Raw genomic sequence first — 26,655 nt, 5'->3', positions numbered from 1 at the left:
GTGTGACTGGCTTATGTAACTTAGCATGCCTGCAATGGATGAAACCATGTTGTAGCATATGCCAAAATTTCTTATCTTTTTAAAGGCTGAATAATACTTCATTTTATATATATACCACATTTTGTTTATGTTGATGACACTAGGGTTGCTTCCATCTTGTGGCAATTGTGTATAATGCTGTTATGAACATGGGTGTACAAATATCTTTTGAATCGCTGCTTCATTTCTTTTTAATATGTATCAAGAAGTAGAATTGCTGAGTCATACATTAGTTCTGTGTTTAATTGTTTGAGGAATCACTATACTGTTTTCTACAGCAGCTGTACTATTTTATATTCCTACTTGTGTAGGAATGTGTACTAGGTTCCAATTTTTTTTAAAGATTTTATTTATTTATTCATGAGAGAGACAGAGAGAGAGAGAGAGAGGCAGAGATACAGGCAGAGGGAGAAGCAGGCTCCATGCAAGGAGCCCAGTATGGGACTCAATCCTAGGACCCCAGGATCACGCCCTGAGCTGAATGAAGGCAGATGCTCAACCACTGAGCCACCCAGGCGTCCCCCATGGTTCCAATTTCTGCACATCCTTGCCAAGGCTTATTATTTTTTGTGTTTTGTTTCTATTTTTGAAAACAATTCTAATGAATTCGGAGTAGTATCTGTTTGGGGTTTTAATTTTGTATTTCCAAAATCACTAGTGATAATTCTATAGGTAAAGGTTATTTCTGGGCTATTTTGTTCCTTTGATCTACTTGCCTGTCCTTATGCCTGTACAATACTATTCCAATTAGTGTAGCTTTCTAATAAGTTTTGCAGTCAGGATGTACGAGTCTTCCAACTTTAATTTCTTTTCTGAGGTTCTTTTGGCTATTTGATACACTTGAGAATCTATATGAATTTTAGGATTTTTTTTTTCCTGCAAAAATACCATGGGGAGTTTAATAGGGTTTGGATTTAATCTGTAGGTCACTTCAGGAAGTAAGTACCTTAACAATAGTTAAGTCTTCCAACCTATGGACATGGGATCCATTTGAATTTACGTCGTCTTTCATTTCCTTCAGCGGTGTTTTTAGCTTGCAGTGTATAAGTCTTACACTTGTTGATTCAGTTTATTTCTGTATTTTGTTGTTTTCATATGATTATAAATGGAATTGTCTTTAGTTTCCTTTTTGAGTTATTATAATTTACAGAAGCTTTTGGGACGACTGGGTGGCTTAGTTGGTTAGGCATCTGCCCTCAGCTTGAGTCATGATCCCAGGGTCCTGGAAATGAGTCCTTCATTGGGCTCCTTGCTCAGGGGGGAGCCTGCTTCTACCTCTGCCTGCTGCTCCCCCTGCTTGTGCTTGTGTGCACATATGCTCTCTTTCTCTGACAAATAAATAAATAAAATCTTTTTTAAAAAACCTGACTTTTGAGTGCTGATTTTGTATGCTGCAACTTTGCTAAATAGGTTTGTTTTTTGTGGCATCTTTAAGGTTTTCTACAAGTAAAATCATGTCATTTATGAATAGTTTTTTGGAAGACTTGCATGTGCCACATTAGGCCTGACAACTTCCCAGTACTTTTAAACACTTTTCTAGTGACATCAATAATGATATTTACACATGTGACTTTTGATACTGCCTGATGAAATGAAATGTTTCAAAATTATTATTTTGATACTGCCTAAGAGTTGGAATGTCTCTGTAACTCTGAACCAGTATTTTTCAGAAGACCAATGCATGATGTTACAAAATGATGCATGAATAAAAGATCCATTCGAAGAGCATGATAGATAGGATTTTAACATAAGTTTTTAAAGTTCATTGATATGTTTTAGGATTCCATATTAGAATTTAGAATTTAGAAAATAGAATTTATTTATTTATTTGAGAGAGAGATCACAAGCAGCAGGGAGAGAGAGAAGCAGACTCCCTGCTGGGAGGGAGCTGACTCAGGGCTTGATCCCAGAACCCTGGGATGATGACCTAAGCCGAAGGCAGATGTTCAGCTGACTGAGCCATCCAGCTGCCCCAGAATCTTTTTAAAATTTAAAATTTGTTGAGTTTTGTTGTAGTTTCAAAAAAGAATATCAATAGTTATCTGTAATAGCTATTAAAATACTTGGACTGACTGTATCGGGGTGAAGCCTGCCTTTTTTCATTACTTCTACTGAAACAACATTATCATGGTTTATTTAATAGAGAGCAGATAATGAGAATCCAGCTATATTCTGTTGAGCTGGAGGTTTGCAAAAAATGTATAACAGAGCTCTTTTCACTTTTAAGTTTTGGAAATACATTTTTTAAACATTATGTTAATTTTTTATTACTATTTTAAAATCAAATATATATTTTAAAGTTCTTCTGTTTTAATTTTTAATAAGGTAAGCATTGGTAAGTATAAGCTATGTGAAGAAAATCTCTTTGGTCTCAATAATTTGTAGGACTGTGAGGGGCTCCTAAGAGCAGAATGTTTGAAGACTGCTCTTAGATTAATATATATACCATGAATGTTTTACATTAGTTTTGTTGTATTTAATCTTAATCTTGCCTAATTTAACATATTAATTGTTTTAATTTTTAGTTTTTTTTTTTTAAGATTTTCTTTATTCATGAGATACAGAGAGAAAGAGAGAGGCAGAGACACAGGCAGAGGGAGAAGCAGACTCCATGCAGGGAGCCTGACGTGGGACTCCATCCCGGGTCTCCAGGATCACACCCTGGGCTGCAAGCAGCGCTAAACCGCTGCGCCACTGGGGCTGCCCAATTTTTAGTTTTTTTTAAAAAAATTTATTTTTATTTTTTTATTTTTTTTAAAGATTTTATTTATTTATTCATAGAGGCACACATTGAGAGAGGCAGAGACACAGGCAGAGGGAGAAGCAGGCTCCGTGCAGGGAGCCCGATGTGGGACTTGATCCCGGGTCTCCAGGATCACACCCCAGGCTGCAGGCGGCACTAAACTGCTGCGCCACTGGGGCTGCCCAAAAAACTTTATTTATTCATGAGAGATGCAGAGATACAGGCAGAGGGAGAAGCAGGTTCCCTCCAGGGAACCTGATGCAGGACTCAGTCCCAAGACTAGGGTCACACAACCTGAGGTGAAGGCAGATGCTCAACCACTGAGCCACCCAGGACCCCCTGTTTTAATTTTTAAAGCATTAGCCTTCAGATCTTTTGGGGTGAAATCAGTGATATTGCTATCACTATCTGTTAAATAAATATGTAAATACTGTATGAAGTTTCTTTCAGTTATCTTCTTTTTTTTTTTTTTTTTAAGATTTTATTTATTTATTGAGAGACACAGAGAGAGGGAGAGAGAGGCAGAGACAAAGGCAGAGGGAGCAGCAGGCTCCATGCAGGGAGCCCGATGTGGGACTCGATCCCAGAACTCCAGGATCATGTCCCAGGCTGAAGGCAGGCACTAAGCCACTGAGCCACCCGGGCTACCCCTCAGTTATTTTCTTTTTTTTTTTTAATGTTTTTTTTTTTTTTAATTTTTATTTATTTATGATAGTCACAGAGAGAGAGAGGCGCAGAGACACAGGCAGAGGGAGAAGCAGGCTCCATGCACCGGGAGCCCGATGTGGGATTCGATCCCGGGTCTCCAGGATCGCGCCCTGGGCCAAAGGCAGGCGCCAAACCGCTGCACCACCCAGGGATCCCCTCAGTTATTTTCTTAAGGGAGTTGCTTGTACACTGATTCTTAGGCCCTGAAACTAGAGGTATTAATGTGAAAATTTAAAAAATACTGTTTAGGGATCCCTGGGTGGCTCAGCGGTTTAGCGCCTGCCCTTTGGCCCAGGGCGGGATCCTGGAGTCCCGGTATCGAGTCCCACGTTAGGCTCCTGGCATGGAGCCTGCTTCTTCCTCCTCCTGTGTCTCTGCCTCTCTCTCTCTCTCTCTCTCTCATAAATAAATAAATCTTAAAAAAAATAAAAATTAAAAATACTGTTTATTGAGACGCCTGAGTAGCTCAGCGGTTGAGCATCTGCCTTTGGCTTAGGGCATGATCCCAGAGTTCTGGGATCGAGTCCTGCATCAGGTTCCCTGCATGGAGCCTACTTCTCCCTCTGCCTCTCTCTCTATGTCTCTCATGAATAAATAAATAAAATCTTAAAAAAAATACTATTTTTAGGTAATTGTAGATTCACATTCAGTTGTAAGAAATAATACATCCTGTTTAGCCTTTGACAGCTTTCCTCAATGGTAATATCATGCAGAACTAGTTTTTATGATTTCAAAAAAAAAAAAAAACATATTGGGAAACACCTGCTAGAGCTGTGATACTGACATTATTATAGTCAAGATATAGAACGTTACCATCGCCACAGGAATTTTCTTACTGCCCTTTCATAGGTATATTCACTTCACTACCAGCATACCACCTACTTGACCACAATTTATCCAATTTTTCTATTTTGAATTACGCTTTTTTTGAAGAAAAAAAAAAAAGATAACTGTATTTTAGAGAGAGAAGGGAAAGTGTGGACCCAAGGGGTTGGGTGGGAGTCAAGAGGGAGTGAGAGAGAACCAGACTCCCTACTGAGCACAGAACGCAATGCTGGGCTCCATCCCATGACTGCAAGGTCTTGACCTGAGCCAAAATCAAGATTCTGATTCTTAGCTAACTGAGTCCCAAGGCAGCCCAGAATTATGCTTTTGATGTTGTTTAAGAACCTTGCTTAGCCCTGGATTTTGATTTTTTTTCTACGTTTTGTTCTAAAGTGTTTATAATTTTGTGTAAGTCCATGATATGTTTTGAGTCAATGTTTGTATAGGGTGTTAAATTTAGGTCAAGGTTTGGTTTTTGCATGTAGGTGTTCGAAGTCTCTAGCACAGTTTGTTGAAAGGCTTTCTTTCATTGAATTGCTTTTGCACTTTTGTTAAAATTGACTTGGGCTTATTTGTGTGACTTTATTTCTGGGTTCTCAGTTCTGTTGAACCATGTGTCTTTCCTTCCACCAATAGATAACATTCATAGTCTTTTTTTTTTTAATTTTTATTTATTTATGATAGTCACAGAGAGAGAGAGGCAGAGACATAGGCAGAGGGAGAAGCAGGCTCCATGCACCGGGAGCCCGACGTGGGATTTGATCCCGGGTCTCCAGGATCGCGCCCTGGGCCAAAGGCAGGCGCTAAACCGCTGCGCCACCCAGGGATCCCACATTCATAGTCTTGATAACTGTAACTACATATCTTGAAATTGAGTAAATGGATTCTTTCTACAGTATTTTCAAAATTGTTTTAGCTATTCTAGTTCCTTTGGTCTTGTATACAGACTTTAGAATAATCTTGCCTATATTAATAAGTTATTTTGATAAGCATTCGTTAATGCTATAATCAGTTTAGGGAGAATTGACATCTTTATTGCTTTGAGTCTTTTAGTTCATAAACATAGCACATCTTTCCATTTACTTAGATCTTCTTTGATGTTTTTAATCAACATTATGTAGTCTTATATGTGTTCTGTTGTTTTTGCACTTAAGCATTTCAGTTATTTTGAGCAATTTAAAATGGCATTATATTTTTCATTTCACTGCCCATACGTTCATTGCTTATATATTAAAATACAAGTGATTTTTAAGTGTTTATTTTGTTTTCTGTGATCTCGTGAACATAGTTCTTAGTTCTTGGAGGTTTTTTGGTAAGTTTCCTTGAGATTTTTTCTGGGAAAACAGTCATGTCATCTGCAAATGGGTACGCTTTTATTTCTTCATCTTTGACCTCTGTTTTTCTTTTTCTTATGTTATTGAGTTTGCTGGCATTTCAAGCACTGAGTTGAGTAAGAATGGTAAGAATGGACATCCTTGACTTTTTCCTTAGTGAGAAAGCAGTTAGTCTTTCACCATTAGATAAAATGTTACCGGTAGTTTTAGTTTTAGATTCTGTATCAAGGTGAAGGTCCTCTCTATTTCTGTTTTTTTTTTTTTGAGAGATTTTTAAATGTTGAATTTAGTTAAAAGCCTTTTTTGCATCAGTGGATCATGTGATTTTTTTTTTCCTTTAGTTTAATATGCTGTATTACTAACCAATTTTCAAATCTTGAGCCAGGTGTACATCTCTACCATATATCCCACTTATTTGATTGTGAATTCTTTTTATATATTGCTGAATTCTATTTGCTAATATTTTGTTAAGGATATTTACATCTGTGTTTATGAAAACTGTTAGTCCGCTGTGTGTGTTTGTATGTATTGTTTTGAAATCAGAGGAGCACTGAATTCATAAAATAAGTTGGGTTTGTTTTCCTATTCCCTGGAAGAGGTTGTATAGAATTTTTAAGGTTGTTTAAATGTTTGGTAGAATTATTTGGCAGAAACCATCTGGATCTGGAGATTTCTTTTTGGGAATTAAATAATTACATATTCAATTTTGTTAAATGTCATAGGACTATTGAGATTTTCCGTATCATATTGGGTTAGTTGCTGCTGTAGGTTATTTTTTTTTTTTTTTTTGAAGTGTAGTCCATTTCACCTAAGTTGTCAAATTTATGTGTCCAGGTTGTTCGTTGTATACCTTTAGTATCCTTATTGTCCTTTTGATATCTATAGTGATATTTCTGGTACTGAAAATTTGTTTTTTCCCTTTTTTCTCTTGTCGTTCTTTTTAGAAGTTTGTCAGTTCTATTCATATTTTCAAAGAAACAGCTCTTTGATGCTCAGCCTTACTAATCATTGGAAAATGCAAATCAGAACCACTATGAGATACCACCTTATACCTATTGGAATGAGCATGATCAAAAAGATAAGAGATAACAAAAAAGCTGGAGAGGATGTGGAGGAAAGGGAACCCTTGTGCACTATTGATAGGATTATAAACTGGTACAGTTACTAGGGAAAACAGTATTGAGGATCCTCAAAAAATTAAAAATAGAGCTCCCATATGATGCAGCAGTTCCACTTCTGGGATATATCCAAAGGAAATGAAAATGCTAACTTGAGAAGGTATTTGTATCCCCTACTAATAATATCAGTATTATTTACCGTCTGCAGGATGTCAGAACTACCTAAATGGTCATCATCAGATGAATGGATAAGGAAATTGTTCTGTATATACACAATGTAATATTATTCAGCCATAAAAAAGTGAGGAAATGCTGCCATTTGTGACATGGGTGGACCTGGGGGGCATTTGCTAAGTGAAATAAGTCAGACAAAGAAAGACAACTATTGTATGATCTTATTTAGATGTCAAATCTTAAAAAACGAAACAGAACCCTAGCAATAGAAACTTGGCAAAAAGAGATCAAACATGTGGTGGTTGCCAGAGGTGGGAGACGTGGGAAGGGAGAATTGGAAGAAGGGGTCAAAAGGTGCAAATTTCCAGTTACAAGGCAAATAAGTAGTAGGACTGTAATGTATACCATGGTGACTAGTTTATCTTTTGCTGTATTATATAAATGAAAGTTAAGAGTAAATCCTAAGAGTTCTTATCATAAGGAGAAAAATCAGTTTTTTGCTTCTGTCTGAGATGATGAACGTTAAAATCTATTGCAGTAATAAGCATTTCCCAGTATACGTATGTCAAACCATTATGCTGCATACCTTAAACTTGATGTATGAGATGTATGTCAATTAAATCTCAGGGAGAAAACAGCTCTTTGTTTCACTGATTTTTTTCCCCCTATTTTTGTTTTCAGTTTCATTAATTTCTGGTTTTATTTTTTATTATTTCCTCTGTTTCCTTGGATTAATTTTGCTCTTACTCTAGGATTTTGAAGTGGGAGTTTAGATTATTGGTGGGGGACTTGTGTATCTTATATACATTTAGTGCTAAAAATTTCTCAGCCCTGGTTCAGCTTTATTCCACAAATTTTGATAGGTTGTATTTTCAGTGTATTTGTTAAAGCATTTTTATGATGGCTGCCTTAAAATTTTTGTCAGATAATTCTTCTCTCTGTCACCATAGTGTTAGCATCTATTGATTGCCTTTTTTCATTCAGTTTGAGATCCCTTTGGTTCTTGGTTTAATGAGTGGTATTTGCTAGATCTATATTCTTTGTGTGTATTATGTTTTGAGAATCTGGACTTTATTTAATACTGTTTTATCTGGATTTCTATGATATTACCCATCAGGGGAGGGAAGTACTCTTTGTTACTGTTGAGTGCATGTAGGAGTTTGGCTAATACTGTGGAGTGGGGAGTTAGGAATGTGTGGTCTTAGGACTGCTGAGCCATGGTGGAAGTCTTTGCTCTCCACTAGGCCTTCTGTCACACCATGAGGGGCTGAGGGGCAGTGCCTCCTTACTGCTTGCTGTGTGGGAGTAGAAGTCCGGGCCTCCCTAACTTTGCTTTCTCTGACACTACTCTGGAGAGGTATTGGCTCCACATCACAGCCTGCCTTCCCATTTAGCCTTTGTGTGGATGTGGGTGGAGCATGGTTTTTTGTGCTGTTTTATTTTTCCCTGCGGTGTTTGGCTGGAGTGGATTGATTATCATCTAAAAGTTTTCTGTCTTTCTAGGATGTCCTTTTCCTGGTGCTTTGCCTAGAATGAAAAGATTTGTATTGGAACTTTTGATGTTGGCACCTGTTAGGATTTCTGGGTTGCTGACTTTTCAACTCCCAATCTAAGATAAAGGCAAAAAAAAAAAAAAAAAAAAAAAAAAACCAAGAGGTTACCTTTGTATTGTTCTTTGGGTCCCAAGGTCCCTAGCCTATCTGCCTTTGTTTTTCTTCTTATGTTTATTTATAATGCCCAGAATTTGTATTATACTTCTCAAGAGAAATAGGGAAAACAATCTGTTCTATCTTCCTGGAAACACAAGTTCCCTACAAATTGATCTTTATATTGAACGGGGACATAGCATTTGGAACTCTGAGGCTGGTACTTATACTAGTATTTTCTTGTCTTAGATATTATAAGAAACTTTCTGATTTGGATATTAATATTTTAACAAGTTTATTTTATCTTATTTTTTTATCTTTTTTTTTTTTTTAAGATTTATTTATTTATTCATGAGAGACACAGAGAGAGGCAGAGACATAGGCAGAGGGAGTAGCAGGCTCCTCACAGGGAGCCTGATGTGGGACTTGATCCCGGATCCTGGGATCATGCCCTGAGCCAAAGGCAGATGCTCAACTGCTGAGCCACCCAGGTATCCCACCAAGTTTATTTTAATATAACTATGCTAAACAATTTTAGTTTTTATTGCTTTAAAATACACCCTTACTGACGTGCCTGGGTGGTGCAGTCGGTTAAGTGTTTGCCTTTGGCTCAGGTCATGGTCTCAGGGTTTGGGGATTGAGCCCCACATCGGGGATTGAGCCCCACTTTGGGCTCCCTGCTCAGCAGGCAGTCTGCTTTTCCCTCTCCCTCTGCGCCTCCCCCTGCTTGGCCACTCTCTCTAAAATAAATAAAATCTTTTTAAAATCTTTGAATATAGAAAATACCAAATTTCAGTTTTAAGCAACAGATTTGGAGAAAATATTTTGCAGTGTCTAAAATGGATCGTAGCTAATATTAATAGCATATAAGATGGTCCTGTGATTTCATAAGAAAAAGCAAACAGTGAGGTGCCTGGGTGGCTCAGTGGGTTAAGCATCCAACTTGATTTCTACTCAGGTCATGATCTCAGGATCATGAGATCCAGCCCTGCATCTGGCTGTGCTTTGGGTATGGAGTCTGCTTAAGATTTTCTCTCTCCTGGGGTGCCTGGGTGGCTCAGTCTGATAAGCATCTGGCTTCTGTTCAGGTCATGATCTCAGGCTCTTGAGATCAAGCCCTGCATCTGGCTCCCTGCTCAGTGGGGAGTCTGCTTCTCCCACTCTGTCTGCCCCCCCCCCAGTTCCCCCACTCTCTCAGATAAATAGTCTTTAAACTTTAAAAAGGATTGAGACTGATTACAAATGTGTTTATGAACACAAAAATGTCTTGGATATATGAATTGGGAAGAAAGTGTAAGATATGTGTAGTATTTTATTTATGAAAAATCTTACATATGTTTGTATAAATGTGAATAAGTATATAATGTTTGCAAAAATACTAACTAGGTCTGAAAAGGATTCATCTACTAAGTAACTTATTTATGATAAGTGAGTAGAGATTAAAGGAGGTTTCACTATGCTCAACTTTTAAGTTTTTAAATTAACTTTTTTTTTAAAGATTTTATTTATTCGAGAGAGAGAGAGGCAGAGACAAGGCAGAGGGAGAAGCAGGCTCCATGCAGGGAGCCTGATGTGGGACTCGATCCAGGGTCTCCAGGATCACGCCCAGGACTGAAGGCAGGCACCAAACCGCTAAGCCACCCAGGGATCCCCAAAATTAACTTCTTATGATAGTTTTAAAGTTCTCTGCAAATGAAAACAATAAGATATTGAACTTCCATGAACCCATCATCACCTAGTTTCTTTTTTTTTAAGATGTTACTTATTTATTCATGAGAGACACAAAGAGGTGGAGACATAGGCAGAAGGAGAAACAGGCTCCCCGTGGGGAGCCCAATGCGGAGCCCAATGCGGGGAGCCCAATGTGGGGATTTAATCCCATGATCCGAGCCAAAGGCATACAGATGCTCAACCACTGAGCCACCCAGGCATTCCCATCACCCAGTTTGACACAGTTAACATTTTATCTTTTGAGTTTTATCTACCTAAATCTTCTCACATACACATACATAAACCCCTCTTTTTTTTCCCTAATTTTTAAGAGATTTCATTTATGTATGTATGTATGTATGTACATACGTACGTACGAATGAATGAATGAATGAATGACAGTGAGTGAGAGAGCATGCAATCTCACAACCCTGAGCCACCCCAGCATCAGACACTCAACCACCTGACTCACCCAGGTGCCCTTCCTGGTAATTTAAAGCAAATTTCAGACTTTAACCATTTTAACCATATACATCAGTATATGTTTATAATAAATTAAGGCTTATATAAAAAATGTAATACAATTGTAAGAGCTCTATCATAGCTGAGAAAGTCAACATTAATTCTTGATTATTTTAAGTCCAATCTATGTTCATTGTCCCAGATTCCCTCAAAGATGTCTAAAAAATAATTTTAAAAAGATGTCTAAAAAATAAAAAAAATATCTCTTTGTAATTAATGGTGAAAATAGCCTCCAACAAAGTGCACTGATAAGATTTGGTTAAAAGGTGTTCATAAATTCATGATCTGCTACCCCTTCTCATTTCTTTCATGCAGTTTATTTATTGAGGAGACTCTCACATGGAGTATAGAATATCCCTCCCTACATTCTGCGGATTTCATCCTTTTGTTGTCACTCCCAAGGGATCCTTCCTTCATTGGCTCTGTGTTATATGCTTCTCTTGCATCACATTTAGAGATACATAATGTCAGGTTGTTTAATATTTAAGGATAAGACTGATCTGTGAGTTCAGTTGTTGTCATGAATCCAGTATAAAGTTCTTTATCACCTTTCATCCTATGGTTTTAGTCAGCTACTGATGGTTGATTAGGCCCTTTAGTTTATGAGGTGTTGCAAAATTCTGAATTTCTAATTTTTTCTTTATTCAGAATTCTATAATCGTGAATCTCTAAAGTATGGTCCTCAGACTGCAGTATCAGTATCACCTGATAATTTGTTAGAAATGCACATATTTGGGCCTATCCCAGACCTACATCAGAAACTAAATGGGCAGGAAGCAGTAATCTATGTTTTAACAAGTCTTCTAAGTGATTTTGAAACACAACAGAAGTTTGAACATTTGAGCATTAACAACTTGCCTTCAACCATTGGTGATTCTGGAATACAGTTAATGTAAGAAAAGCAGGATAAATGCTTAACTTTTCTCCTTTGTAAACTGAATTAGTTCTTTAATTCTCCTTTTTAAAAGTATTTTTATGAATTTTTGCATTTTCAGATATTTGTGTTTCAGACCATTATAGTCATTCTTTTTGATGCTCTTTTGCCAGTGGCTGCCTCTTGGAGGGTTGTTCATGTCCTTTCAATACAACCTCAGTAATTTTTATTTAAGAATTTATTTATTTATTCATGAGAGACACACACAGAGAGAGAGGCAGAGACACAGGCAGAGGGAGAAGCAGGCTCCATGCAGGGAGCCTGATGTGGGACTCGATCCCAGGACTCCTGGATCCACCCTTGGCCGAAGGCAGACACTAAACCACTGAGCAACCCAGGGATGCCCAACCCCAATAATTTTTAAATAGCTTTCTTGTTTTCTATTATGACAAGTTATGCCAGGCTTATCTTAATGTATTTCCTGCTTTTATTGGCAAAATGTGTAGGGATCACAGTATGGGTCCTGGGATTGCTAATTGATTTCGGTGAATTTCTTTGCATTTAATTAATTTAACAATTGTTCATTGGTAAATGGAGATGATAACTTACCTGTATGATTGTTTTGAAGATTAAATGAAATACACAATAGACTTTTAGAGCAGTGCCTAGTTATAAGAAAATAGTCCGTATGTATTTTTTTAATCAAGTATAATTAACATACAATATTATGAGTTTTAGGTGTACAATATGATTCAATGGTTCTATACAGTTGTCAGTGCTTGTTGTGAAAAATGTACTCTTAATCCTGTTTTATCTGTTTCACCTACCATCCCACCTAACTCCCCCCAACAATCACCAGTTTGTTCTCTGTATTTAGGAGTCTGATTTTGCATTTCTCTTTTTCTCTTTATTCTCTTTCTCAAATTCCATGTATGAATGAAATCATATGGTGTTTTTCTTTCTCTGGCTGACTTACTTGTCTTAGGATTACATCCTTTAGGTTCATCTGTGTTGTTGCAAATGGCAAGATTTTATTCTTTATGGCTGAGTAATATTCCACACTATATCCATTTTCTTTCTTTTCTCTTCTCTTCTTTTCTCTTCTCTTCTCTTCTTTTCTCTTCTCTTCTCTTCTCTTCTCTTCTCTTCTCTTCTCTTCTCTTCTCTTCTCTTCTCTTCTCTTCTCTTCTCTTCTCTTCTCTTCTCTTCTCTTCTCTTCTCTTCTCTTCTCTTCTCTTCTCTTCCTCCTTTCCTTTCCTTTCCTTTCCTTTCCTTTTTTCTTTTCTTTTCTTTTTTCTCCTTCCTTCCTTCCTTCCTTCCTTCCTTCCTTCCTTCCTTCCTTCCTTCCTTCCTTCCTTCCTTCCTTCTTTTTTCTTTTCTTTTCTTTTCTTTCTTTTCTTTCTTTTCTTTCTTTTCTTCATGAGATACACAGAGAGAGAGGCAGAGACACAGGCAGAGGGAGAAGCAGGCTCCATGCAGGAAGCATGACGTGGGACTTGATCCCGGGTATCCAGGATCACCCCCTGTGCCGAAGGTGGCACTAAACTGCTAAGCCCTATATCCATTTTCTTTATCCATTCATCCATTGGTGGACACTTCGGTTGCTCCCATATCTTAGCAATCATTATTTTTTTTTTAGATTTATTTATTTATTTGTTTGTTTTGAGAGGGAGAGTGTGTGCTTGTTCCCACAGGTCTGTGCAGGCATGAGCAGAGGAAGGAGCAGAGGGAGAGGGAGAAAATCTCAGCTGACTCCCTGCTGAGCACAGACTTGGGGCTCCATTTCACAACCATGAGATCATGACCTGAGCTGAAATCAAATCAGATGCTCAACCTACTGAGCAGCCTACTTGCCCCTATAATTTGGCTATTGTAAATAATGCTACAGTAAACATATGGATGCATATATCTTCGAATTAGTTCTTTCATTTTCTTTGGGTAAATACACAGTAGTGGAATTATTAAATAATATGGTAATTCTATTTTTTATTTTTTGATGAACCCTCATACTGTTTTCCACAGTGGCTGTGGAAATTCCACAATATTATTTTAAAAATATTATTTTTGAAAGAGCAAAAAAGTTTTAGTATCGGTCCCACTCTAGAAGTATAATGTGAATAAACCATATGGTGTATTATTCTTCCAGAACTTTTCCAGTTGACAGTGTCTTCTCTAGTGGTCTTGACAGTTCAGGATAAAGATTGTTCTTTTCAAGATCGTAAAATTCATTTGTTGCATATACTAGGATCAAATTTTTTTTTGGTGGGGGGGGTCTATAGATTGTTTATTAGGGGTGGAGACAGAGCTGTCCTCTGACGCGCGACCCCCCACCGCCCCTCCACCGCCCCTTGGGCCTCAGAGAATCTCAGGCTGTAGGTCCTCCAGGGATCCCAGTCTAAAGCCTACACCCTGGCTCCAGCTTGCTTCTCCTCAGCCCAGGAGACAATCAAAATGTTTGAAATTATTGTAGGCACTTGAATTGACTTTGACCTGTTACACTGGAGAAGATGTGCATTTGCTTGGTCTAGGTGGAGTTTTTTTGTTTTGTTTTGTTTTCTCCCACCAAACATTGAAATAAGATCATGCTGCTCCTATAGGAGTTAAATTGATGGAACATTAAGTGAGCACTACCCAGAAGCCCTTTTCGGTATCTAGGCCCAAGTTAATTGTTTAATATGTAACTCATGTGGGGATCCCTGGGTGGCTTAGTGGTTTGGTGCCTGCCTTCAGCCCAGGGCGTGATCCTGGAGTCCCGGGATCAAGTCCCACGTCGGGCTCCCTGCATGGAGCCTGCTTCTCCCTCTGCCTGTGTGTCTCTGCCTCTCTCTCTCTGTGTCTCTCATGAATAAATAAATAAAATCTTTAAAAAAAAAATGTAACTCATGTGTTTTCCCTTTATTTTATTTTTAAAGATTTATTTATTTATTTTAGAAAGAGAATGCACGGGGGGAGGAGCAGAAGAAGAGTGAGAGAAAAAATCCCAAGTGGACTCTCTCCTGAGCTGGGAGCCCGATGTGGGGCTCACTCCCATGACCCTGAAATCAGGACCTGAGCCGAAATCAAGAGTCGGACATTTAACCCACTAAGCCACCCACATGCCTCATGTGTTTTCCCTTTATTATGTAATTCTTTGTTGGTAACTTTTGACACATATCCCTCCCCAAATTATTTTTTAATCTTTCCCCAAAGTAGGTCTGTCTCCTGTGTGTTTGTATCAATGTATGTAACTTAGATATCTTTCCGTATCAGTATATTAATTTTTCTCTTTTCTTTCTTTTTTTTTTTCTTTTCCTTTTGTGTGTGTGTGGGGGGAGGTTGGAGGGGCAGAGGCAGAGCAAGAGAGTATCTTAAGCAGACTCCACACTGAGCATAGAGCCTGACTTGGGGACTTGATCCCACGATCATGACCTGAGCCAAAATCAAGAGTTGGATGCTTTACTGACTGAGCCACCCAGGCACCCCTCTGTCTCATTTTTGAATAGCTGTATTGTATGGATGTACTATGATTTATTTAGCGATACCTTTCTTGTTATCATGAGTATCCTTAGTGATTTCTTTGTGCAATTATGATAATGTATCCATAGGGTAAATTCCAACACATGAAATTTACAGGGTCAAGGGATTTGTGCATTTACACTTTTCATGGGTATTGCTAAATTCTAAGAGGTTGTTCTAGTTTATATATTAACCACTAATCCCTGAAGGTATCTAAAGGTGATAATCTTAGTTGTACTTTTGCCAACTTTAGTTAGTGTCAGACTTTGATCTTGATCAGTCAAATGGGTGGGAAATGATGATTGGTTTTAGTTGCTTAATATTTGTATTTCTTTTAGCTTTCCATTCACACTAGCCCATTTTTCTATAGGTTATTGATTTGTGAGAACTCTAGAATGGAGGAGGAAATAAAAATATTTGAATTTATACTATGAAAATAAGCAAGATAAGCTAGGTCTGTAAGAAAATTTGTCTTTCATAATCTGAATTTGAAGTTGAGGTGTTTTGTTTTCTTTTAAAGATTTTATTTGGGATCCCTGGGTGGCGCAGCGGTTTAGCGCCTGCCTTTGGCCCAGGGTGCGATCCTGGAGACCCAGGATCAAATCCCACGTCAGGCTCCCGGTGCATGGAGCCTGCTTCTCCCTCTGCCTGTGTCTCTGCCTCTCTCTCTCTCACTGTGTGCCTATCATAAATAATAAAAAAAAAAATTTTAAAAAAGATTTTATTTATTTATTCATGAGCGACCGAGAGAAGCAGAGACCTAGGCAGCAGAAATAGACTCCTTGCAGGGAGCTCAGTGCAGGACTTGATCCCCAGACCCTAGGATCATGCCCTGAGCCAAAGGCAGATAGATGCTCAACCGCTGAGCCACCCAGGCATCCCAAAGTTGAGGTTTTTGAGAGCAGTGTAATTTTATATTTTCCCACCCTTTAGCTATGTTGGGTAAGGTTAAGACCCAGAAGCCAAATTAGTGGAACAGATAATTAAAGGGACAGGTCTAGGCCAAAAGTTATTAATTTAGTAAATAACCAAGCAAATTTTGAATCAACTTGATTCCATAGATGGATAGATGAGAGTGACAGTTGTTGCTTTCAGTCGAGCTTAGAGTAGTTGGGAAGCATTAGACTAAATAAAAAATTTATAGTTGGAATAAGTCCTCCATAGAAAAGTATAATAAGGTGCCTGAGACCCGTATTCAGCATTGCCTAACCTAGTGTGTTGGGTGGTCAAGGAAAACCAGAGGAACCTATTTAACTGAAGTCTAAAGGATAGGGTCAGATATCAGAAAGGGAGACAGAACGTAAAGACTGCTAACTCTGGGAAACGAACTAAGGGTGGTAGAAGGGGAGGAGGGCGGGGGGTGGGAGTGAATGGGTGACGGGCACTGGGGGTTATTCTGTATGTTAGTAAATTGAACACCAATAAAAAATAAATTAAAAAAAAATAAAGGATAGGGTAGGAGTTGGGGAAGTAGAGGAGTAGTTGTATTGGGTGTGAAGAGAGAGTAGTATAGAGGGCAGAGAGAGACATTTTAGGCCTTTGATTATCTGGAGAACAGAAAATCTTTGAAGGATTTTAAAACAAGGGATGAGCTGCCAAAAGTCTGAGGCATTGTGGCAGTGGTACAGGAATACACTGGGTTTATCCACCTCATTTTTCACCCACCTCAGCTATTATGAAGCAGCCAGCTGTGTCTGACTGAACTCATGGTCCTGTCTGGGACAAATAAAATCTATTCATGAATTATCTGTGGATTATGCACTTTCTGTGGCAAACAGTTAAAGCAGTTTCTGCCAAATAACCGACTCTTTATCCATATGAACAGGTCTTGTTGTCTATAGTGATAATTAGTTTACCAGGGAAATAAATGAGGTTGTCCTGCAGTTGTTAGCAAGTCTTTAATAGATTTTTGTTTCAAGGTAATGGCTTTTCTTCTGATTTCCTCCTATAAGACCTACAGTAATGCTCATTGGTAAGTGTGCATCTGTGTGTGTATATATTTGTTTATTAAGCTTTTAGCTGCTTCTCCCATGTAGAAGTCTTCCTGCATACATAAAGAGGGTTCTTGTGTTAATAGGTAACACGATAAAATTTTAGATGTTTTTTGTACTTATTGGCATTGTCATCCACTATGATTTTAAATTTCAATCACCTTGAAAGTGTTATTAAATTAGATTATGATATTCTGCATTATACCAAAAGAAATACGAATACCATTGGTACAGTTATAAGAAAATAATGATTCACTTTTTGTTTTTAAAGATTTTATTCATTTATTTTGAAGTGAGAGAGAGCGAGAATGCATGCAGTTGGGGGAAGATGCAGAAGGGGAGAGGATGGGAGGAGGGCGTGGGAGCCCATCATGGAGCTCAATCCCGCAACCCTGAGATCCTGATCTGAGCCAGAACCTGAGTCATATGCTCGACCAGTTGACTGAGCTACCCAGGCACCCCAAAACTGTCACCTTTTGATTATGAATAAGTAAAACTAGATTCTGAACTGATGAATTAGTGAAACTGTGTGGCATTTATGTATCCTTTGACAGGCAAAGTTTGTTTCATATTGTTTATCTAATAGCCTTAGGCTCTTCTTTTTGAAGCCTGTAGTTGATTTTTCTTTCATTTCAATTGTGAATTATTATGTAATTGTTTCTTTTCATATCTTTTCTTTTCAAGATTTTATTTATTTATTCATGAGAGGCACAGAGAGAGAGAGGCAGAGGCAAAGAGGGAGAAGTAGGCTCCCAGTTGGGAGTATGTAACTGTTTCTTACTTATGTGATGACTGAATTTGTATTGCCCTGTGACATAGAAATAAACGAAGTGAATAGGTCACACCCAGTATTAAGGGTTATATTCTTTTGCCAACAGTTTTTTTTTTCTTTTTTTTCAGTTTTTTCTTTAAGGAATTATGAAATGGTTTCTTTGCCCTTTCTGTTAATTTTGTATGCTTTAATAACGATTTTTGGCTTTGTTATTTTCAATTATCAAAATTCATTTGAAAATCATTTTTGTGATTTTCTTCTAAAATTGCTTGTGGGTAGTTCCATTAGCTTATTTTTGCTCTACATAAAGGTACAAATAGTTTTATTTTTTTTTAAAGATTTTATTTATTTATGAAACACACACGCACAGAGAGAGAGAAGCAGAGACACAGGCAGAGGGAGGAGCAGGCTCCATGCAGGGAGCCTGATGTGGGACTTGATCCCGGGACTTCAGGATCACGCCCCGGGCCAAAGGTGGTGCTAAACCCCTGAGCAACCTGGGCTGCCCTACAAATAGTTTTAAATGGAAGTAAGTTTTTTTACTGAAAATTTGGAGAAGGGGTGGGTATACCTGATAGCGGTTTCTAGGTATTTTTCATATTTTAGCCTGGGTTTCACAAAGGGAAAAAAATGAAAATAATGTCTTGATATTTGAACCTTATACAAATCCATGCTCCTGGTGTGGTTTGTTTGTTTGTTTTTTTAATATACTGGGAAATATATTTTGAAATCTTGTAAATTTTTGCTTTAATGTACGTTGTAGAAACCATTCTGAAGAGATGGTAGCCCATGGATTTAAAAGTATTCCAGGACCCCAGGATCATGACCTGGGCCAAAGGCAGAGATGCTCAACCATTGAGCCACCCAGGCTCCCCAGGCCACATCTTTCAATAGGCCAACGAGACCATTCTGATGGATGGCACAGATTTGTAAAGTCTGGCCATCTCTGACTCACTATTTTAGTTTCTCCTAAGAAGGTTGTGTCACTAGTTTCCCTTCAAGAAAGATGTGAACTCAGAAATGGCTTTTACTGTATTGAATGATTAAACTGTGAATACTCAAATCTAGAGGACCAAATGTAGTCTGCCTGTTTTTGTCGTAAATCCAGTAAACTGGCCTACGTTAATGGTGCACTGGATTATCAGTCCTGACCCTGGGTTTCCTTTACCATTGAATGTGGATGCCACAGAGTACAGTGTTTCTGAATATAACTGTACAACTTTGAATAATTCATATTTAATTCTAGTAAAATTATAAAAAGAGCCAATATAAAAGATTATGTTCAAATAACTAAAATTTACCTATACCTATGACTCTTATTTGAGTGACACTCAATACTATACTACTTAACATTGTAACTAGTAAAAATGTATTCTGGCCCACAATTGTTAAAATCTTTTCTGTTCTTTTAGAAGGATGATTACACTCACAGAATATAGTGAGAAAGGACATCCTTTTGTCAATGAATCAGTTATTTAAGGCCATGTCATCCAAAGTGGATGAAAATCTAAACTGCCCATTTGATCTCCCTAACATTTACTCTGTTAGCTTGGGAAATATTTATTTCATAAACAAAAAATACATAAATAAATTGAAGTGATGTGTCTTTCAGCATATTTTACATTTCATACTCTTGTTTTACAATAACTTAATGATAACTGTAAAACCAGTGTGGGTATTAGAACAGTCATAAATTCAAGCTTTAGGATACCATCTTAACATGACCACTCACTATCTTACTTTAAATAAGATGTATTTCATGTAGTGTTTACTAATTTTAACAAAATTTAGTACAGATAGAGTTACAGATATGCATTTTTACCGACTTGAGGATTTTGGTGTTATAAAACTATTAATTTGGGATTAATGATAAAACTAGGAATCAAAGGTAAGTAATTTGGGCAATTTAGTAAAGAGCAAGGAAACAAATTAATTATGGACGAGTTCCTTCTCCTGAGTCCTTTTTTTTCCTTCACATGATCCATCTCCAGAAACTAGAAACCTAGTGAATTAAAGAATAGTGACTTGATAAGTCTGGTAGTAGAATGAGAAGCTAGAGTTGAACATGATACATAAAAGTTAGTATGTTTGTTGTAGTTCTCAAACTACTTGATTTAGATATTGGGAAGGTTTGTCCAAGTTAAATGAAGATATTTTAAATAGATTTTTAATTTTTTTTTTTTCCAGCTAAACCAAACAGGAAGCTTACTTTTCTCTACCTAGCCAATGATGTCATTCAGAACAGCAAAAGGAAGGGGCCGGAGTTTACAAAAGATTTTGCACCAGTTATAGTGGAGGCTTTTAAACATGTTTCAAGGTATGGTAATTGTTTGGGTACTAGGTAATCTGTTTTAAATGCACATAATATGTCCTTTTGTTAAAATTTGCTGTAAGCCATTCAAACAAAAAACAGGGACTGTATTTCTTTGAAATTTTCATTTGAAAAGACTATAAATAGCTTTTGTAAATACATTAAATACTTCTGTGAAGGGAAATTTTTGAATTGTTGCAGTGGTGATAATTTGAAGTACTTGAATTAACAGCTTTAGGAGACCAAAAGCAGCTTCCATATTGGAATGAAGGTATTGAATTGAAAATTTGTGTGCTTATAAAGCTATCAGTTTTCCAACTAACATTTCTGGATAATAGTTGTTCCCTTTCCTTTCATATTGCTTGTAATTCTAAGGGTTTTTTTAGCATTAGAGTATATATCATAACATTTTAAAATGCTTTAGAACTATAGAATATTTATTTAGAATATTTACAAGCCTGTTGAAAAATTTTGCTACAGAAAAATTCTAAGGAATAAAGTCAATGCTTTGGCTTAAGCCCTTTTTAAAGCTTATTTCCAAACCTGCACAAGTATTTGGTAGATTACTGGGTAAACATTATTGGGGTAGACTACTGAATCCATCTGAATTATAGAATCCAGGGGTAAATAAAGATCTGTGTTGAATGATTTTAGGATGAAAATATACTCCAGGCATGCCCCGCAACTTTAGTCATAGTGGATACATTTTTCAAAAATTAGTGTGTAAAATACTGCTGTATGTTACTTTCTTAAATGAATATTATTTATCTTTCCATTTATTTATTTATTTATTTATTTATTTATTTATTTATTTATTTATTTATTTATGATAGTCACAGAGAGAGAGAGGCAGAGACACAGGCAGAGGGAGAAGCAGGCTCCATGCACCGGGAGCCCGATGTGGGACTTGATCCCGGGTCTCCAGGATCGCGCCCTGGGCCAAAGGCAGGCGCCAAACCGCTGCGCCACCCAGGGATCCCTTATCTTTCCTTTTAGATAACTTTTACCATCTTTTCAGATGTTGGCATTTCTTAAGAGTTCAGTCATAGGCCCTCTTCCCTGTGGTCATATTCTTCACTTGACCTCTGGGCAATTTCATACATTATATAAATTTAGTTATCTACACCCTGATAACTCACAATCTTACATGCCAATCCAGATGTGTTTCTTTCTTTTAGTTCTTTGTGTCCTGTTGCCTAATAAATTTCTAGTTCCATGCCTCCAGACATCTCAAACATATAATGTCTCATATTGAATTCTTATTATGTCCTTGCTCTCTGCCAGACTTGTTCCTCCTTTAGTTTTCACTCTCAGTGGATGCCAACTCCATCTATCCAAAGGCCCATCTGAGAAATAGGGTGTTATCTTTAACTTTCTCTAATACTGTGATTTATAGTATTATCACATTCTCCTTTCTTCTTCATTCCTCTTCTTCTTTGTAGTATATATAGTTCCCACAGTTCTTTAGATTTCTTTCCATTCCAATTTCCATAATGTCTTTTTTTTTTTTTAAGATTTTTATTATTAGAGGGGGGAAAGAGAGAGTATGCAGGCATAATAGCACAAGTGGTGGGGCAGAGGGAGGTGCAGAGGGAGAGAGAGAAGCAGACTCTTTACTGAGCTGGGAGCCTGACATGCACCTTCATCCCAGGACCCCAAGATTATGACCTTAGCTGAAGGCAGGCACTTAACTGACTGAGCCTCCCAGGTTCCCCCATATTGTCATTTCTATATAATTGCAGGAGCCTCCAGTATTATTTAATCCATTTAGGAAACTAGCCACAGTTGCAGAGCTGATCATAACATTCCCTTGCCTTTGAGTTCTCATTTGTCCCAGAGATCACATCTGTAGTCCTGAGCAAGACTTAAGGTATTGTTTCATGGCCCTGTCCACATCTTCAACTCCTATCTCACATTTCTTCCACATATACACTTTATAGTCCAAGTTTAGGTTAACTGAACTCTTAGTTTTTCTACCTTAAAAATATGTTGCCTCTCCTGAAAAATTCAATAAAGTGTTTATTGACTACCTACTATGTGCTGGGGCCTAAGAATACTGTAGTTAACGGGATAAAGTTCTGTCCTAGTGGAGCTTGCACTTCAGTGGATGACAAAGGTAATAGCTAGATGGAGAGGGGAATATATATTATGACAGTAGGTAAATACTATGAAGAAACAAATTAAGGAAAGAACTAGATAGTATGAGAGCTTTATATCATGAGATAAAGAATGACTATTTTGGGGAAGTGGCATTTGAACAGAGACTGAAGGAAAAGATGAAATGTGCTACTTGAGCATGTTGAGGGAGAGGATTCTAGGTAGAGGAATACTGGCAGAAACAGTTGCGTGCTGGGCATATTTGAGGATCAGCAAGAAGAAGGTATCTAGAGAATGTGTACTGAGTAGCCAGGAAGTAGAACATGTCTACTTTGTGGTCCAGGATAAGGATTTTGGTTTTATTCTTGGTATGATTTTTTTTTTAAGATTTTATTTATTTATTCATGAGAGACAAAAGAGAGAGAGAGAGAGGCAGAGACATAGGCAGAGGGAGAAGCAGGCTCCATGCAGGGAGCCCGATGTGGGACTCAGTCCCGAGACTCCAGGATCACGCCCTGGGCTGAAGGCAGGGGCTAAACCGCTGAGCCTAATCTTGGTATGATTGATAGTTCTTTGGGGATTGAAGAGCAGTATGATTTGTTGTTGTTGTTGTTGTTGTTTTAATAAAGATTTTACTTATTTATGCATGAGAGACAATCAGAGAGACAGAAAGAGAGAGGCAGAGACACAGGCAAGGGAGAAGCAGGCTCCACTCCGTGCAGGGAGCCAGGCATGGGACTCGATCCTGGGTCTCCAGGATCCCACCCTGGGCTGAAGGCAGCGCTAAACCGCTGAGCCACCAGGGCTGCCCGATCAGTATGATTTGATTGACATTAGTGGAGCATAGAGCGAAAAGTAAGAGCCTAAGAGACCAACAAGAAGACTTAAGAAACCCAGGGCAGCCCGGGTGGCTCAGTGGTTTAGCTCTGCCTTCAGCCCAGGGTGTGATCCTGGAGACCCAGGATCAAGTCCCACGTCGGGCTCCCTACATGGAGCCTGCTTCTCCCTCTGCCTGTGTCTTTGCCTCTCTCTCTCTCTCTCTCTGTCTCTCATGAATAAATAAATAAAATCTTAAGAAAAGAAAAGAAAAATCCAAACAAGAGGTAATAGCAGTTCAGTGTACAGTGGTAGTGATGAAGGCAGTAGGAGGTGGTTGGGAGTAGTCTGTTTGCCACTTCCCTGTTTCAGGCATCTGATCTCAAATATCATTTCCTCAGATTATTTTTTTTATTTTTTATTATTTATTTTTAGATTTTATTTATTCATGAGAGACATTGAGAGAGAGAGAGTCAGAGACATAGGCTGAGGGAGAAGCAGGCCTCCATGCTGGGAGTCCAATATGGGACTCGATCCCGGGATCACACCCTGAGGCGAAGGCAGACAGACGCTCAACTGCCAAGCCATCCAGGTGTCCCCCTCAGATGCTTTTTAAAATCTTTCTTGAAATGGATGAGGCCTCTGTATTATGCTTGTCTCTAAAACCTTGTTCTTTTTTTGGCACTTATAAATAACAACAGCTGCCATAAAGCTCCATTTGTTTCTCCAGTGTCAAAAATAGAGTGTTGATCAATAAGTATTTGTTAAATAAATTTAAAAATCACAATTTGAAATCTTCTTAGCGTCATATTCAGCCCCCATTCAGTTAGGGCCATCTTCTTTGTAAGCCCCTACTAGCCAGTAAGAGTACTTTTTACATTTTTTTTGATAATTTTTTGTTTAATAATGTGTTTAGGGGCACCTGGTTGGCTTAGTCGGTAGAATGTATGACTCTTGATCTTGGGGTTGTAAGTTTGAACCCCATTTTGGCTATAGAGATTACTTAAAAAATAAAATCTTTAAAAATATATATCTATAAGCTTTTTTTTTTTTTAAAGATTTTATTTACTTATTCATGATAGAGAGAGAGAGATAGGCAGAGGGAGAAGCAGGCTCCATGCCGGGAGCCTGATGTGGGACTCGATCCTGGGACTCCAGGATCACGCCCTGGGCCAAAGGCAGGCACTGAACCACTGAGCCCCACCCAGTGATCCCCCCTATCTATAAGCTTTTTTTTTTTTTTTTTTCATTTATGATAGTCACAGAGAGAGAAAGAGAGGCAGAGACACAGGCAGAGGGAGAAGCAGGCTCCATGCACTCGGAGCCCGATGTGGGATTCGATCCCGGGTCTCCAGGATTGTGCCTTGGGCCAAAGGCAGGCGCCAAAGCGCTGTGCCACCCAGGGATCCCTCTATAAGCTTTTTTTTTTTTTTTTAAAGATTTTATTTATTTATTCATAGAGACAGAGAGAGAGGCAGAGACACAGGTAGAGGGAGAAGCAGGCACCATACAGAGAGCCTGACGTGGGACTCGATCCCGGGTCTCCAGGATCACACTCTGGGCTGCAGGCGGCGCTAAACCGCTGCACCACTAGGGCTGCCCCCTCTATAAGCTTTTAAAGGAAGCAGAGGATATGTCTGTCTTAATCACTTCACCCCTGAACTTCTGGTCACATACTGGTGCTCAGTAAATATTTGGACAGCTTTTTTCAGGGAATGAGTATGTGGTTGTATTGAAAATCACCATTACCTTTTCAGTAGCTCTATTAATTATTTTATTTATTTTTTTTTCTTTAGTGAAACTGATGAAAGTTGTAAGAAGCATCTTGGAAGGATATTATCTATTTGGGAAGAAAGGTCTGTTTATGAGAATGATGTGTTAGAACAACTTAAGCAAGCTCTGTGTAAGTGTGTAATCTTTTATTATGATCTCTTCGTTAAAATGTTTGCTTTCATTAAAACTTCAGTGTTCTTTCAATTCAGATGGTGATAAGAAGCCTAGGAAGCGAACTTATGAACAGATAAAGGTGGATGAAAATGAAAACTGTTCCTCTCTGGGATCTCCAAGTGAACCACCACAGGTAGAAGTTTTTCTCTGTTAAGGGAGTTATGTTACTATTACTTCATGTGGCCTTGAATCAAGCTTTATTAATTTCAAAGTTTTACTTTTATAAATTGATTTTTATTATTGTAATTTAGTAAAAGAAGCTATATGAATATTTATTTTCTGATTAACAGATTGCTTATGTTTAATGTAGCATGTTATATATTGTGTATTAGGCAACTGTATTTTGCATAGAAAAGGCAACTGTATTTTGCATAGAAAGAGGATATCTGATTGTTAAGTATGATTAGGTCTGGTGAGATATCTGCCATTTTAATAGTTTCATTTTAAATAAAAAAAAACATTGTATGATAAGGCTATATTTTAATATAATTTAAGTGCATTGAAAATGCCATTCCTTAACATTGCCCTTTAGAGTACTTTTTCTTTTAAACATGTAAAAATGAGTGTTAACAGTAACAAGCATGTATTCATACAGTTCTGTGTAACTATATAGAATCATTTAATTCCATGGTAAAAATAAAATGGATTAGAGTCATTATCTTAATACCCCATGTCCTCCCAAGTTGATACAGTATAGCATTCTTTACCCGTCAGATGATTCCAGAAAGACATTTTTAACTTTTAATTATGTGGGCATTGAGTGTTAAAGCTTCCTCCTTCTATGTTTCAAACATATAGGAGGGACAGATAAAATTTAAAAGGAGAAAATGAAGACATAGCCATACTCATAAAACAAGGTAAATATCTTTGTGGGCTAGAAATGGTACAGAAGCACAACTCCATATGTGAACCAGAGCCTGGTTCTTGCTAAACTTTGGTCTGGAAGCAGACATGGCTTTCCAGAAATACTAGGGTAATAAGAACTCACAGTGCTCTGTGAGAGTTGGAGGACTGGACCTGAATTCACTGCATGAAACCAGAGGCTGGGTGAAACTCTTTTTCCATTGAACGGAGCTTGAACGAAAGATAAAACCAGTTACTCCTAGAACTGTGGGTTTATTATATCAATATTTGTACTGGAGAGGGAGAATAATCTGACCAAGGTGCTCAGCTAGGACCTGAACTCAATTAATTGCCTGTTCACTCCCTGACAGGAGGTGCTGAAGCCCACATAAACACTAGGGGAAAAAGCTTGAGTAAAAAATAAGAACATAACATTTCAAACAACCAAGCGCTAAGGATTATATCTCTTTTTATTTGATAATAATTCAAGACAAAGCACTTTGTGCTAAGAGCCCTGTTATGATTTCATAAACAGTATTTTACCTGAGTTCCTAGATACAGGGTCTGATCCTCTTGTGTTCTCCCTGGTAAGAAGAATAGCCTCAGTTGTACTTCTTAGGAGTATCTGTCCAACTCTAATCTAGTATTTAAATGCTGTTGCTTTTCATTTTATAATGATTATTTTCAGAT

General features: G+C 37.9%; 1 protein-coding gene across 3 annotated transcripts in view; it reads left to right on the top strand.

Moving 5' to 3' along the window:
* RPRD1A (regulation of nuclear pre-mRNA domain containing 1A) overlaps nucleotides 1-26,655 on the top strand; it is an 81,908-nt gene that overhangs the window by 15,184 nt on the left and 40,069 nt on the right. For all 3 annotated transcript variants that reach the window (XM_072829296.1, XM_072829298.1, XM_072829297.1), the window contains exons 2-4: nucleotides 20,139-20,268; nucleotides 24,972-25,078; nucleotides 25,158-25,255. In XM_072829296.1, the coding sequence (XP_072685397.1) occupies nucleotides 20,139-20,268; nucleotides 24,972-25,078; nucleotides 25,158-25,255 (335 nt within the window). The remainder of the gene's footprint in view (nucleotides 1-20,138; nucleotides 20,269-24,971; nucleotides 25,079-25,157; nucleotides 25,256-26,655) is intronic.

Source organism: Canis lupus, chromosome 6 (genome assembly GCF_048164855.1).
Source record: "Canis lupus baileyi chromosome 6, mCanLup2.hap1, whole genome shotgun sequence".
Taxonomy (NCBI): Eukaryota; Metazoa; Chordata; class Mammalia; order Carnivora; family Canidae; genus Canis; species Canis lupus.
This window is presented reverse-complemented; position numbering and strand designations above follow the sequence as displayed.